This window comes from Mustelus asterias, chromosome 24, assembly GCF_964213995.1.
Source record: "Mustelus asterias chromosome 24, sMusAst1.hap1.1, whole genome shotgun sequence".
Lineage (NCBI taxonomy): Eukaryota > Metazoa > Chordata > Chondrichthyes > Carcharhiniformes > Triakidae > Mustelus > Mustelus asterias.
Genome location: NC_135824.1, coordinates 56,902,595 through 56,919,197, shown reverse-complemented (window position 1 = coordinate 56,919,197; position 16,603 = coordinate 56,902,595). Strand labels below are relative to the sequence as shown.

Below are 16,603 nucleotides of genomic sequence, written 5' to 3'. Positions count from 1 at the left end.
CCATGCTAAATTGCCCCTTAGCGTCCAAAGATGTGCAGGTTAGGTGGATTAGCCATGCTAAATTGCCCCTTAGCGTCCAAAGATGTACAGGTTAGGTGGATTAGCCATGCTAAATTGTCCCTTAGGGTTCCAAGATGTGGAGGTTAAGGGGATTAGTCATGGTAAATGTGTGGGGCTACAGGATAGGGTGGGGGAGAGGGCCTGGGTAAGATGCTCTGTCAGAGAGTCGGTGCAGACTCTTCGGCACTGTAGGGATTCCATGGTTCAATGAGAGGGCATGAGTATAAAATATAAAAGCAGAGAATTAGCTCTGGCGGCACAGAGGTACCAAACTTTCAGTAGAATGGTCAATATGAATCGAGTGCAGACTTTCTCGAGTCACTGATTAGGTCCTGGAAGTCACCTCAAGTTACTGAAGATAGGCAAGAGGTGGTCAGGACCTTTGATATGAGTGACCCGACCCGGATTGGAAAGGACTCTCCCTTCACAGGTCTAAATGTGTCTCTTTTCTCTGGCATTCAGTAAATTAGTTGGTTGGAGGGGCAGTGGGTCAGGAACATGTGGGGGACGGAGTGCCTGGCCATTTCCTGACTTTGCATTCTGCCGTCCTTTCTTTATGTTTTAGTGCTGGCGCATTGGAGATATCTGCACTCCCTGGCGCCCAGCACAAGACTAGCTACCAGCAGGTCTAGACGGTGACTTTCCTGCTGCTCAAAGGAACTCTCCAGATGGGGTCGCTTCCAAGGCGAGGCGGCCAGCCTACCCGTCGCTGCAAATGTGGCGGCTGCAGTTGGTTCGCGCCAAACCCGCCACTCAATCACGAGTGAGACCACATCTAGAGTATTGGGTACAGTACCAGTCTCCTTATTGAAGGAAGAATGTAAATGGAAGCAGTTCAGAGAAGGGGCGGCACGGTAGCACAGTGGTTAGCACTGCTGCCTCACAGCGCCAGGGACCTGGGTTCGATTCCCGGCTTGGGTCACTGTCTGTGTGGAGTTTGCACGTTCTCCCTGTGTCTGCGTGGGTTTCCTCCGGGTGCTCCGGTTTCTTCCCACAGTCTGAAAGACGTGCTGGTTACGTGCATTGGCCGTGCTAAATTCTCCCTCAGTGTACCCGAACAGGCGCCGGAGTGTGGCGACTAGGCGATTTTCACTGTGACTTCATTACAATATTAATGTAAGCCTACTTGTGATACTAGTAAATAAACATATGACTTAAACGTTTAACAGACTAATACCAGGAACGGATGGGTTGTCTTATGAGGAAAGGTTGGACAGGCTGGGCTTGTGTCCGCTGGAGTTTAGAAGAGTAAAAGGCAGCTTGATTGAGACATATGAGATTGTGAGGGGTATTGACAGGGTGGACGTGAAGAGGATGCTTCCCCTTGTAGGAGAATCTAGAACCGGCAGTGGAGGGGGGAGGGTCACTATTTAAGAATAAGGGGTCATTCAATTAAAATGGTGATGAAGCAAAATGTTTTCACTCAGAGTTGTGTGTCTTTGGAACTCTCCTCCTGGGAGTCTGAATACTTTTAAGGCAGAGGTAGATAGATTCTTGGTAAACGAGGAGGGGTGGGGGGTGGGTTGATAGGCTTTCGTGGAGTCGGCAGGATATAGATTTGAGGTGACGATTAGATTAGCCATGATCCCGCTGAATGACGGGGTAGGCTCGAGGGGCTGAATGGCCTCCTCCTGCTCCTTGTTTGTATCACGGGTCCCCGGAAGGTCTCCGTGCGCTCCAGTCTGGGAAACAAAGCTGGCGAATGTGGTGCCATCTGATGTTCCCCCCCCCGAGACAATCGGACTGGAAAGATCCCAGGTGCAGCGCTCGGCTTGAAACAAGATAACTGAGCCGAGGTTTGGGAGGAGCAGGGTAAACACGGCGGCAGAGTGGTTAGCACTGCTGCCTCACAGTGCCAGGGACCCGGGTTCAATTCCCGGCTTGGCGGGAGTCTGTGCGGAGTCTGCATGTTCTCCCCGTGTCTGCGTGGGTTTCCTCCCACACTCCAAAGACATGCTGGTTACGATGCATTGGCTGTGCTAAATTCTCCCTCAGTGTTACCCGAACAGGCGCCGGAGTGTGGCGACTAGGGGATTTTCACAGTAACTTCATTGCAATGTTAATGTAAGTCTACTTGTGACACTAATAAATAAACTTTACTTAAACAAGCCTCAGGATTGGGGAGGGGTGGGGTGGAGTAGGGGACAAGAAAATTAGCCAAAAATGCACATGCTGATACTTTCCGGGGGCAAAAAGCGGAGCAGCATTTTGTCCTGTAAATGCCCAAAAGCAACTCGGGTGTGTTACTCGAGTGTTCCCAGTGCTTGCACCCCAGCAACACTCTACACTTCCAGAAAAAAAAACAGGAGGTGAGAGGAGGAAACTTTTTTTTAAAAAATGCAGCGAGTTGTGATCTGGAAGGCGCTGCCTGAAAGGGCTATGGAAGCAGATTTAAGAGGAACTTTCTTGATTCGATTTGTCACATGTATTGCGATACAGTGAAAAGTATTGCCTCTTGTGCGCTATGCAGACAAAGCATACCGTTCATAGAGTATGCTTGAACTCTATAAAGAGTATAGAGTTCTCTTATACTCTAAGAGTATAGAGGGTACAGAATATAGTGTTATAGTTATAGCTGGGGTGTAGAGAAAAATCAGCTTAATATGTGGTGGATCCATTCAGAGGTCTGACGGCAGCAAGGGAAGAAGCTGTTCTCGAGTCGGTTGGTCCGTGACCTCAGACTTTTGTATCAAAGTTGAACTGGAAATATATTGGCCATTGCTTCACAGTCGCTGGGTCAAAACCCTGGAATTCCCTTCCCAGTGCATGATTCACTCTGTGTCATCAGTAGGACATCTTGACAAATACATGAATTGGATGGGAATAGAGAAATATGGGAAGGGTAGGGGTTTTTTTAGTTCGGTCGGGGCAGCATGGTCGGTGCAGGCTTGGAGGGTCGAAGGGCCTGTTCCTGCACTGTAATTTTCTTTGTACTAACCCACAGCACGTGGACTGCAGCGATCCAAGGCGGCACCTTCTCGGGGCAACTAGGGATGGGCAATAAATGCTGGCCAGCCAGCGACGCCCATGTCCCACGAATGAATTTAAAAAAGAATGAATAGCCGGGAATAAAAATTGGCAGAGCTTTGGGGGGAAAAGAACAGGGTGAGTGAGATGAATTGAATAGCTCTTTCAAAGGGCTGGCATTGGACTGATGGGCTGAAGGGCCTCCGTCTGCTGCATGATTCTAAGTGCTGTGGAGAAAACAGTGCGAGCTTGCGCCAGCGAAATGTGAAGTCTCGTTTTTAAATACTTACTCATGCTCTCTATGTCTAAAGAATCCACCACTGATCGCTTCAGCTCATCATTTGCTATTGCACGCTCAAAGGCTTTCTGTTTGACAATTTTGTTACATTCTTGGTATTTCATTTTTGCATCTTTGTCATTTGGCTTCACCCTGACCACCTGCGATGGGACAGAGAGGGACAAAGGTTATGTCCGGCAGAATCCAGGTTCCCTTACGCAGCTCTGACCTTTCCCCAAAAAGACAAGTTAGCCCAAGCCACCCGGAACAGAGTCTGGAGTGAGACTTTACCCACCAAGCCCACGCCTTCCAAAGCCACGTTCCTCTGCGCCGCTGTGCCCCTCCCGTTGATCCCGCTCTCATTCCTTAACTGCTGTCAGCGGGAGTGAAATCAGGGATTAGGAAGCTGACTTTGCAGTGGAGAGGTGACGTGGGCCCAACTGTGTGAACAGTGGCTCAATGTCGTACACCCAGACTCAAATCCTACATGCCTGTCCGACCCGAACATTGCCAATGGGCTTACTTCAGGCACCGGTGCTGATATACTTCCGAGAGATTGTGCTTAACCCAGTGCGTGATCCACTCTGTGCATGGCTCTTAAACCATCTGATCGGTTCCCCCTCACCTTAGCACAGTGGTTAGCGCCGCTGCCTCACAGCGCCAGGGACTCGGGTTCGATTCCCGGCTTGGGTCACTGTCTGTGCAGAGTTTGCACGTTCTCTCTGTGTCTGCGCGGGTTTCCTCCGGGTACTCCGGTTTCCTCCCACAGTCCAAAGATGTGCAGGTTAGGTGGATTGGCCGTGCTAAGCGTGCAGGGTTACAGGGGTAAGTGGAGGGGAGGGCCCCCGAGTAAGATGCTCTTTCAGAAAGTAGGTGCAGACGCGATGGGCCGAATGGTTTCCTTCTGCGCTGTAGGGATTCTATAGATTCTAGAATGATAAACAACACACAACCACTCCTTTCAGAGTCTAGAATGTTCCAGAGCAGACACCACACCAGTCACACAGCCCAGACTGTTCCAGAGCAAACAGACTTCCAGTCACACAGCCCAGACTGTTCTAGAGCAGACAAACTTCTAGTCACATAGCCGGACTGTTCTAGAGCAGGCAATCTTCCAGTCACATAGCCCGGACTGCTCTGGAGCAGACACTACTCCTGTCACACAGCCCAGACTGTACCGGAGCAGACACTACTCCTGTCACACAGCCCAGACTGTACCGGAGCAGACAACGTCTCCTGTCACACAGCCCAGACTGTTCTAAAGCAAACACCAGTCCAACCACACAGCCCAGACTATTCTAGAGCAGACACCACTCCAGTCACACAGCCCAGACAGTTCCAGAGCAGACACCACCCCAGCCACACAGCCCAGACTGTTCCAGAGCAGACAACTATTCCTGTCACAGCCCAGATTGTTCTCGACTCAAATTCTGTTAGGAAGGACATGATCCACAATTGGATTGTTGGGACATTCCCATGGTTCGAATTGACATGGTGAGAAAATGGCATCGAGTGTTCATTCTGCCTGATATATACTTAAATACATTGATCATTATGCTCCATAGACATTCTAGAACCAGCTTTCCAGTGTAAATGCCCAGTAACCACCACCATTTAAAAAAAAATCTCAAATGTCAGTGAACTGCGGAGCTAATACAGGTAAATAAGAATGCAAACATGTACATGAAAGCCGAGATATATCCAGAACTCATCTTCAAACTAAAGGTGTCAAGGGTGGATGTGAGTTAGTGGCAATGTTGTGGGCTAGAATGGGAGCGACGACCCTGCTGCTAAAATAAGTCACAAATACACGCAGCTTGTATTTATAACAACTGACTGTATGTGGAATGATTTCCTAACTAAGCTTTTACTGAGGATTCATCACTCCCATCGCTCCACTATAAATACCCTGACAGCTCTGTGAACCCACCTGACTGCTCGCTCGCACCAGCAACTGTTAAAAGCTCTGCCAGCATTTCTAGAATTTGCTGGGCAGCGACACACTGAATATGTCAAACAAATCGGCACAGGAGACAAGGGTTGGGAGCCGGTCAAAACTGGAAAAGTCTGGACTTACATATCCCTTTTCTTTTTAATAAACTCACAGTGCGATAACAGGACTGCCTGACCCCGGAGCTCCCCTCACTTCGGAGCAGAGAGGCTCGCGTGGGCGAGCGGGTGGACATCTTGTGTGGACACTGAAGTCACGGGCGCTTCCAAGTACTAACTGCAGCCCATCCTACAGCTCGCTTCCTGCTCTGTTTGTGTTCAGGGCTCCAAGTTCCACACATTTTTCTCTCCTCTTTAACTGGTCAGGCCGCAGTGAAGGTTCAGTTGTTTACATGGAGGCAGGTGACTGGCCAGGGAATTATCAGCCAGGGTCCCCCAAAAATATGTTCGAATCTGCAGGGGTGCATGCGTGTGTGCACGTTTGTGTGTGTTGCGTGCACGCTTGTGCGCGGTGTGCGTGCACGCTTGTGTGCGGCGTGCGCGTGCACGCGTGTGTGCGGCGTGTGCGTGCACGCGTGTGCGCGGCGTGTGCGTGCACGCGGCGTGTGCGCACGCTTGTGCGCGGCGTGTGCGCACGCTTGTGCGCGGCGTGTGCGCACGCTTGTGCGCGGCGTGTGCGCACGCTTGTGCGCGGTGTGTGCGCACGCTTGTGCGCGGTGTGTGTGCGCATGCTTGTGCGCGGTGTGTGTGCGCACGCTTGTGCGCGGTGTGTGTGCACGCTTGTGCGCGGTGTGTGTGTGCACGCTTGTGCGCGGTGTGTGCACGCTTGTGCGCGGTGTGTGCGCGCATGCTTGTGCGCGGGTGCACGCTTGTGCGCGGTGTGTGTGTGCACGCTTGTGCGCGGTGTGCGCGCATGCTTGTGTGCGATGTGTGTGTGCACGTTTGTGCGCGGTGTGTGTGCGCATGCTTGTGTGCGGTGTGTGTGCGCATGCTTGTGCGCGGTGTGTGTGCGCACGCTTGTGCGCGGTGTGTGCGCGCACACTTGTGTGCGGTGTGTGCGCATGCTTGTGCGCGGTGTGTGTGCGCACGCTTGTGCGCGGTGTGTGTGCGCACGCTTGTGCGCGGTGTGTGTGTGCACGCTTGTGCGCGGTGTGTGCACGCTTGTGCGCGGTGTGTGTGCGCACGCTTGTGCGCAGTGTGTGTGTGTGGCGTGCATGCATGTCTGTGGTGTGATGTGTGCGGTATTTGCGTGCATGATGTGTGTGTGTGGGGGGTGTACACGTGTGGTGTGCGGTGCATACAGACAGAATACAACATGCTTTCTATGTTCCCCGCAGTCAAACAATTGCACCAGGCCACCAATGAGCAACAGATCTGGTTCTGTGGAACTGAACCCGAACATGTTAGCACATTTCAGAAAAGAGAAAGTGACGACTGAACCAAGAACGATGTGGATTAACATGGAAATATAACGAGGAGGAAGAAATGTGCGTTCACATGTGAAGGGATGTAGGGGTTATCTTGTGCAGAAATTAGATGGACAGCTTTGGGTCTGTATCCACCGGAGACTAGAAGAATGAGAAGTGATCTAAGTGTATAACATCCTGAGCGGACATTGGGCTTGACAGGATGGATGCTGAGAGGATACGTCCCCTTATGGGAGAGACTAGAACGAGGGAATATATTAATGGGAGACGAGGAGAACTTTGTCTCTATCAGAGGGTCAATGGTCTGTGAAACTCTCTTGCCCAGAGAGCAGTCGAGGCTGGATCATTGAATACTTTTAAGAGTTGGGTAGATTCTTGATTGACAAGGGAGTCAAAGGGTTATAGAGGCAGATGGGAAAAGTACAGTTGAAGCTTCAATCAGAGTAGCCACGATCTTAGTCAAGGGAAGCATGTGATTGCACTGGAGGGGGTGCAGAGAATATTATGAAGGGAGGTTGGGTAGGCTTGGGTTGTTTTTGTTGGAGCAGAGAAGACTGAGGGGCGACCTGCTCGAGGTGTACAAGATTATGAGGGGCATGGACAGAGTGGATAAGGAGCAGCTGTTCCCCTTAGTTGAAGGGTCTGTCACGACGGGACACAGATTCAAGGCGAGGGGCAGGAGGTTTAGAGGGGATTTGAGGAAAAGCTTTTTTTACCCAGAGGGTGGTGAGGGTCTGGAATGCGCTGCCTGGGAGAGTGGTGGAGGCGGGTTGCCTCACATCCTTTAAAAAGTATCTGGATGAGCACTTGGCACGCCGTAACATTCAGGGCTGTGGGCCAAGTGCTGGTAGATGGGATTAGGTGGGAGTTTAGATGTGTCTTGCGTGGCGGTGCAGAACTCGATGGGCCAAAGGACCTCTTCCACATTGTATGACTCTGTGATTCTTTGCATGGGAGGCAGCGATATTGTCACTGGATTAGTAATCCAGAGATCCCAAGTGAGATCTGGGGACCCGGGGGTCTAATCCCACCACGGCAGATGGTGATATTCAAATTCAATTAAAAAATCTGGAAATACTACTGATGACCGTGAAACCATTGTCGATTGCTGTAGAAACCCATCTGGGTCACTAATGTCCCTTTAGGGAAGGAAATCTGCCGTCCTTACCCGGTCTGGCCTACATGTGACTCCAGAGCCACAGCAATGTGGTTGACACTCAACTGCCCTCTGGAGGGCAGGTAGGGATGGGCAATAAATGCTGGCCCAGCCAGCGACGACCACATTCCATAAATGAATAAGAAAAAAGGTGGGAGTTCAGGTATTTTACATGTGGAGTGCAGGCTTGATGGGCCGAAGGGCCACTTCTGCTCTGCATGATTCTCACGATGGGGCAGGCTCGAGGTGCGGAATGGCCGACTCCTGTTCCGAATTTGGATGCTCGTATCACTTATCACATCCCCGAGGGTGGGCCAAAGCCTCGCAGTCAATGAAGTGCAGTCACTCACAGGAACATGCAATGCGCACAGCAAGATCCCACAAACAGCAACAAGATAAACAACCAATTCATTCGCATTGGTGACACTGAAAGATAAAACTGTTGGCTCGAAGGATCAAAGGTGGACATGACCAGCGGCACAGTGGTTCGCACTGCTGCCTCACAGCACCAGGGACCCGGGCTCGATTCTGGCCTTGGTCACTGTCTGTGTGGAGTTTGCACGTTCTCCCCCGTGTCTGCGTGGGTTTCCTCCGGGTGCTCCGGTTTCCTCCCACACTCCAAAGATGTGCAGGTTAGGTGGATTGGCCATGCTAAATTGCCCCTTAGTATCCCAAAATGAGTAGGTTAGGTGGATTGGCCATGCTAAATGGCCCCTTAGTGTCCCAAGATATGTAGGTTAGGGGGATTAGCAGGGTAAATAATACGAGTGATTACGGGGATAGGGCCTGGGTGGTATTGTTGTCAGTACAGACTTGAGGGGCTGAATGGCCTCCTTCTGCACTGTAGGGATTCTATGACTCCGTGCAGGAGTGCACTGAAGCATTTCCTTCTCGTTACAGACATCAGAATGCAGAGTTTTCAAGGGTTGAATCCCAGTATTTTTGAGTGGTGTGAAGTACTGATGCTTCTTGGCTTGGTGATAGCTACGAGAGCAATTTGAGGTGGGCCAGTGAGTTTTCTGACCAGCTGCCGGTCCGGCCACACCTCAACTTTTCAATTCCCACCCTTGCTTTCAAAGCCTTCGCCCCAATCCCATTCCTGTGACCTTGTCTAGCCTGCTGAGATTGCCACACTCTTCCAATTCTGGGTCCTAACTTCAATCGCTCAACACTGGAGGCCATGCCTCCAGCCGCCTGGCTCCTAAGTTCGGGAATTTCCTCTCCAGCGTGGGAGGAAACCCACGCAGACATGGGGAGAATGTGCAAACTCCCCACAGATAGTGACCCAAGCCGGGAATCGAACCTGGGTCCCTGGCACTGAGACAGCTGTGGTAACCACTGCACCACTGTGCTGCCTTAAGAGATGTGGGCCAAACACAGGCAAATAGGGCTAGTTCAGTTAGGATGGTTGGCATGGACGAGTTGGGCCGAAGGGCCTGTTTCCGTGCTTTTCCAGTCATCTTGTAAGACACTCAAGAGTCACAGAGATGACTCGAAGTCGGAGTCATGGCTGGAGTCATACAGCACAGAAACAGGCCCTTCGGCCCAACTCGTCCATGCCAACATCCTTGTAAATCTCCTCTGCACTCTTTCAATCTTTTCCACATCCTTCCTGTAATGAGGTGACCAGAACTGAGCACAGTACTCCAAGTGGGGTCTGACGAGGGTCTTATATAGCTGCATCATTATCCCCGGACTCCTAAACTCAATCCCTCGATTGATAAAGACCAGCACACCATACGCCTTCTTAACCACCTCCTCCACCTGCGAGGCCGATTTTAGAGTCCCATGGACCCGGACCCCAAGGTCCTTCTGATCCTCTACCGTACTAAGAGTCTTTCCCTTTATATTGTACTCCTTCATGAGGGCTGAATTGGCTAAGGTGGACTGGGAGAGCAGACTGGTAGGTAGGACAGCTGAGGAACAACGGAGGATTTTTAAGGAGATCTTTTTCAGTACTCAGCAAAAATATATTTCGGTGATAAAGGAGGACTGTAAGAAAAGGGATAGCCAGCCGTGGATAATGAAGGAAATAAAGGAGAGTATTAAATTAAAAACCGATGCGTACAGAGTGGCCAAAAATAGTGGAGACTTAGAAGATTGGGAAAGCTTTAAAAAAACAACAAAGAATGACGACGAAAGCGATTCAGAAAGGAAAGATAGATTATGAAACTAAACTAGCTCTAAACATAAAAAATAATAGTAAAAGTTTTTACAAATATATAAAAAGGAATAGAGTGGCTCGAGTGAATGTTGGATCTTTGGAGGATGAGAGGGGGGATTTAATAGTGGAAAACGAGGAAATGGCTGAGACTTTAAATAAGTTCTTTGTGTCGGTCTTCATAGTGGAAGACACAAATAGTTTACCGAATATTAACGATCGAGTGTTGGTAGGAGGAGAGGTACTCAATATAATTATTGTTACTAGAGAGGCAGTGCTTGGTAGACTAATGGGACTGAAGGTGGACAAGTCCCCGGGCCCGGATGGAATGCATCCCAGGGTACTGAAAGAAATGTCAGACGTAATAGCGGATGTGTTAGTGGTTATTTATCAAAATTCACTGGACTCTGGGGTAGTGCCAGCTGATTGGAAAACGGCTACTGTTACGCTGCTGTTTAAAAAAGGAAGTAGACCAAAAGGTGGGTAACTACGGGCCGGTTAGCTTAACGTCTGTCGTTGGGAAAATGCTGGAATCCATCATTAAAGAAGAAATAGCGGGCCACCTGGATAAGAACGGTTCGATTAAGCAGACGCAGCATGGATTCATGAGAGGAAAGTCGCGTTTGACGAACTTACTGGATTTTTAATGAAGATGTGACCAGTGCGGTTGACGGAGGGGAACCGGTGGATGTGGTGTTTTTGGATTTCCAAAAGGCGTTTGATAAGGTGCCTCACAAAAGGTTGCTGCAGAAGATTGGGGCACACGGAGTTGTGGGTAGGGTGTTAGCGTGGATTGGGGATTGGCTATCTAACAGGAAGCAGAGAGTTGGAATAAATGGGTGCTTTTCTGGTTGGCAGATGGTGACTAGTGGCGTGCCGCAGGGATCGGTACTGGGGCCTCAACTGTTTACTATTTACATAGATGATCTGGAGGAGGGGACTGAGTGTAGGGTAACAAACTTTGCTGATGACACGAAGATAAGTGGGAAAGTGAATTGCGTGGAGGAAGCGGAAGGTCTGCAGAGAGATTTGAATAGACTGAGTGGGCGAGGATCTGGCAGATGGAGTATAACGTTGACAAATGCAAGGTTATTCACTTTGGAAGAAATAATAGCAAATTGGATTATTATTTAAATGGAAAAAAATTACAACATGCTGCTGTGCAGAGGGACCTGGGGGTCCTTGTGCATGAGATGCAAAAACCCAGTCTGCAAGTACAACAGGTGATCAAGAAGGCAAATGGGATGTTGGCATTTATCGCGAGGGGGATAGAATATAAAAGCAGAGAAGTCTTGCTGCATCTGTACAAGGCACTGGTGAGGCCACAGCTGGAATACAGTGTGCAGTTTTGGTCCCCTTACTTGCGAAAGGATGTATTGGCCTTGGAGGGAGTGCAGAGAAGGTTCACCAGGTTGATACCGGAGATGAGGGGTGTAGATTATGAGGAGAGATTGAGCAGATTATGTTTGTACTCGTTGGAGTTTAGAAGGCTGAGGAGTGATCTTATAGAGGCATATAAGATGATGAAGGGGCTGGATAGGGTAGAAGTGGAGAGATTCTTTCCACTTAGAAAGGAAACCAGAACTAGAGGGCACAGCCTCAAAATAAAGGGGGGTCAGTTTAGGACAGAGTTGAGGAGGAACTTCTTCTCTCAGAGGGTGGTGAATCTCTGGAATTCTCTGCCCACTAAAGTGGTGGAGGCTACCTCGTTGAATATGTTTAAGTCACGGATAGATGGATTCCTGATCGGTAAGGGAATTAAGGGTTTTGGGGACCAGGCGGGTAAGTGGAACTGATTCACTTCAGATCAGCCATGATCTTATTGAATGGCGGGGCAGGCTCGAGGGGCTAGATGGCCTACTCCTGCTCCTATTTCTTATTTATGTTCATCCCATTTGACCTGCCAAAATGGACCACTACGCATTTATCTGGGTTGAAGTCCATCTGCCACTTCTCCGCCCAGTCTTGCATCCTATCTATGTCCCTCTGTAACTTCTGACATCCCTCCAGACTATCCACAACCCCACCAACCTTCGTGTCGTCGACAAACTTACCAACCCATCCCTCCACTTCCTCATCCAGGTCATTTATGAAAATGACAAACAGCAAGGGTCCCAGAACGGATCCCTGGGGCAGACCACTGGTGACCAACCTCCATTTAGAAAAAGACCCATCTATACACACTCTCTGCCTCCTTTGGGCAAGCACAGTAAGAAGTCTCACAACACCAGGTTAAAGTCCAACAGGTTTATTTGGTAGCAAATACCATAAGCTTTTGGAGCACTGCTCCTTCGTCAGATGGAGTGGATATCTGACTCCACTAGAGATATCCACTCCATCTGACGAAGGAGCAGTGCTCCGAAAGCTTATGGTATTTGCTACCAAATAAACCTGTCGGACTTTAACCTGGTGTTGTGAGACTTCTTACTGTGCTTACCCCAGTCCAACGCCGCCATCTCCACATCATGACTTCCTTTGGGCAAGCCAGTTCTGGATCCACAGGGCAGCAGCCCCTTGGATCCCATACCCGCTCACTTTTTCGAGAAGCCTTGCATGGGGGACCTTATCGAACGCATGTGCGGGTTAGGTGGATTGGCCATGATAAATTGCCCCTTAGTGTTCAAAGATGTTTAGGCTAGGGGGATTAACCTTGGTAAACGTTTGGGGTTACAGGGATGGGCCTCTGTCGGGGAGTCGGTGCAGACTCGATGGGCCAAATGGCCTCCTTCTGCACTGTAAGGATTCTATGACGACAAATCGAGGCCCATTCTGTCCGACCTGCTGGATGTTTCCTGTTTTCCTGACTCCACCCCACGTCGGATGCGACTCTGTTGGTTGTTCTCTGAGCCACAAAGTTCCAGGTTCAAGACCCACTGAAAGGGCTCAAGCATAATAACACACGCTGACACTCGGAGTGCAGCGGAGTGCTGGCGGAAGAGATTAAACCGAGGCTTTATCTGTCCTTTCGTGCAGATGGAAAAGATCTCCCGGTGCTATTCCGAAGTTGGGGGGGGGGGGGATTCCACCTGGTTAACTGGCCAATATTTACCTCTCAATCACCATCACAAAAAGACAATTATCTGATCATGATCACACTGCTTTTGTTAGAGCTTACTGTGCACAAACTGCTGTCTCGTTGCAAAAGTGACTTAAAAAAATACACATTTTCCGTGATCCTTAGCACAGAATCATAGAATCCTGCAGTGCAGAAGGAGGCCATTTGGCCCATCGAATCTGCACCGTCCACAATCCCACCCAGGCCCTATCCCTGTAGTCCCACATATTTACCCCACTAATCCCTCTAACCTATGCAGCCCGGAACACTTAGGGGCAATTTAGCATGTCCAATGCACCTAAGCTGCACATCTTATGCCTGGAAGCAATCTCATGTATCTCTTCAGTACTTTCTCCAAAGCACTAACATCTTCCCTAAAGTGCGGACCCAGAACTGGACACAATACCGCAGCTGAAGTTAAACTCGCGTCTTACACAAGTTCAACATTATCTCCTTGCTCTTGTCTCTATGCCCTTATTGATAAAGCCTAGTTTACTGTATACTTTATTCAGCACTCCCTCAACAACATATACACACATGCACCCAGGTCCCCCAGTTCCTGCGCCCCTGTTAGAGTTGCACGCCTTATGTTGTATTGTTTATCCAAGTTTTTCCTAACAAAATGAATCACTTCTAATGTTCCTGATTTCTACGGTTCTGTGTCCAACTCACAAGGCTAGGGGAGCCTGATTGTTACTAAACTAAAAGCAAAAAAACTGCGGATGCTGGACAACTGGTAAAGAACACAGAAAATTCTGGAAAAACTCAGCAGGTCAGGCAGCGTCTGTGGAGAGAGAAACAGAGTTAACGCTTCGAGTCTGCGTGGTTCTTGTTACTAACACAGTTGGAGTGAAGGCCATCACACAAACATACGCATAAAATTGCAGTTAACGCTGCCTCAGTTCCAACAGGTATTAAGGGATCTGGGGCAAAGGTGGGTGTGTGTGAGACAGGAGGGCACAGGCGAGTGATAATTTTACAGAGTGGCGAGACACGCCCGAGGGGCTGAATGGCCTCCTTCCGTATCCTTTATCAGGAAAAACAACCTGTAGATTTCCACTCACCGTATCGTAGTCTTTCAGCGCTGCCTTAAACTTGCCCAGTGCCATATTGGCCGTGGCTCTTCTGTAATATCCTTTAATGTATTTCTTATCCAGTTCCACTGCCTTGGTGGCGTCCGACAAGGCGTAGCCATAACATTCAGTCCGTAAGTATGCCAAGCTACGGTTCCCGTAATAAATTGCATTCTCCGAATTCAGCTCAATGGCCAGTGTATAATACTTAATGGCATTATCGTAATCCTTATCTGCAAGAACAACAGGCCGGCATTAGAAACTGACTACTGACAGTGCAGCTAACTAGAGTCTGCACTGTTAGCCAGGAGTTATACACAACTGGCATCTGCCATAATGCACAGTAACTGTATTAGGACTCAATTAACTTAATCTCCACGTCAGCAGTCGTTACAGATTGTGTACAAAGTACAAGACAGAGGACGGGATGAGGAACCTAAGCCTATGTTGCAACCACCCCTTTCTGAAGGGGCAGACTTGGCACCAAGAACACCCTCCATGGCTGCCTCTGTGACCGTTGGACAGCGTCAGCACCCAACTCAAACCCTGCCCTCACATCCTGTGCTCCGTCCAGCTCGGATATACTGGCAACTAATTAGGAATAAAATACCCATTACTACGCGAGCAGACAGGAGTGGAATTACCCCACCACAGGAGCAGGGGACCCGTCACTTTCCATTCTTACTTCCACATTAACTGCAGCACAGACTGTCCGTGGAGCACGCACGCCCAGGGGAAATTAAATGATTTTATTCATCAAAACGTGCCATGTCTCTTCAGAACCTGCCTGTTCTAATGGGGGACAGTGCCACTGACAAGTTCAATGGCAGTACCCGTGCCTGGTACTCAGGTTGGGGATGCAAGCCTGTCTCCTGGAATTCAGCATGTGGTAGGAACACAGGAGTAGGAGTCCCTCGAGCCTGTTACTTCATTCTGAAGCCAGTTGAAGTTGGAAACCGGACGCCAATGGGATTGCGGGGATAGGGCCTGGGTGGGGTTGTGGTCAGTACAGACTTGACGGGCCGAACGGCCTCCTTCTGCACTGTAGGGATTCTATGTCCTGTATTTGATAATCAGCCTGTTTGGCCGTGTTATGAACGCACCTTCTTGATGCTCAAGTCCTGGAGTGGGACTCGAACCTGGAGTTCCTGGCTCCGAGGCAGGTATGTTACCCTCCAGGCCGTCAGTCGCTGCTTCTACTCTTTCTTGTGAAGCAAATCATGATCAAATCCCGTTGAAGGGGCATTGTAACAAAAATAAAACTTTAACGAAACTTAAATTGAAATAATGTCCCACTTTCCAAGTACCGTGTTTTTATATAAACAGCAGATTGGAGGTTAGTGCGTGCGTGTGTGTGAATCTCACCGAATTAAACCCAGTGCCAGCATCGCAGTGCCTCCCCACCCAGAGTGTGCCAGTCTCTCTCGTACCTTCTATTGGCACAGCATCCGCCAGCCATAATAAAGTCCACTATTTGGCAACCAAACCTGCCTCTCTGTCAATAACAGCCATTTGGCAGATGAACCACTTGCAATGCGAATAATAGCTCACTATTTAGCAGCCAAATCTCCCTCATTGCAACTAACAGCTCACTATTTGGAAGACAAACTCGAATCTCCCTCATTATAACCAATAGCTCACTATTTGGCAGACAACCCTCCCTTATTGTAACTTGTAGCTCACTATTTAGCAGCCAAATCTCCCTCATAGTAACCAATAGCTCACTATTTAGCAGCCAAATCTCCCTCATAGTAACCAATAGCTCACTATTTGGCAGGCTGGATTTGAGGCCCTCCCCTCTCCCACTCACACGAGGGGCCTGGACCTGACCCGGGATGCTGGTACCGATTCCCTCTCCTCCCCGGGGGGGGGGGGGACCAGGACCCGGGAGGATGGGGCACCTTCCTCACCTTTGAAATACTGGTTGGCTTTGGCCTTCATGCCCTGGGCCTGGTCCTGATTCTCGCCGCTCGCCGCCGCCTCCGCGCCCTCCGCCATCTTCCCACCGCCGGCTCGGCCGTAAATCGAAGCCGCTCTCCCTCACCCCAGCACTTAGCAACCGGTCGCAAAACAAACAGCGCCGAGGAGAGGAGGGGGGGCCGGTGACGGCAACTGTCGTGAAATACTACCGTCAAGCAGGGACGGCGGTGACGCCATCACGCAGACACGCAGTCTACACCAGAACAGTGACGTCAACACGAAGACACGCAGTGACGTCAACACGAGTCAGGCGCGCCTGAGGAGTGACGTCAACAGACAGACACGTAAACCCCAGCGCAGTGACGTCATCACGCGGCAAACAGAGGGGATTCCCCCTATCGGGAGAGGAATCCCACACTCTGCTCCACAATATAATATACCCACACTGCTGTACAATGTAATATACCCACGCTGCTGTACAATATAATGTACCCACACTCTGCTCCACAATATAATATACCCACACTGCTGTACAATATAATGTACCCACACTCTGC

At 49.8% G+C, this 16,603-nt stretch overlaps 1 protein-coding gene across 1 annotated transcript in view; it reads right to left on the bottom strand.

Annotated features, from left to right (window-relative positions):
• ppp5c (protein phosphatase 5, catalytic subunit) overlaps positions 1-16,161 on the bottom strand; it is a 50,232-nt gene extending 34,071 nt beyond the window's left edge. Inside the window, exons 1-3 of the mRNA XM_078241765.1 lie at positions 16,037-16,161; positions 14,118-14,359; positions 3,318-3,465 (exon numbers count right to left, since the gene is read on the bottom strand). Coding sequence (XP_078097891.1) covers positions 3,318-3,465; positions 14,118-14,359; positions 16,037-16,124 — 478 coding nt within the window. The 5' untranslated portion in view covers positions 16,125-16,161. The remainder of the gene's footprint in view (positions 1-3,317; positions 3,466-14,117; positions 14,360-16,036) is intronic.
• Between the last annotated feature and the right edge of the window lie 442 nt (positions 16,162-16,603).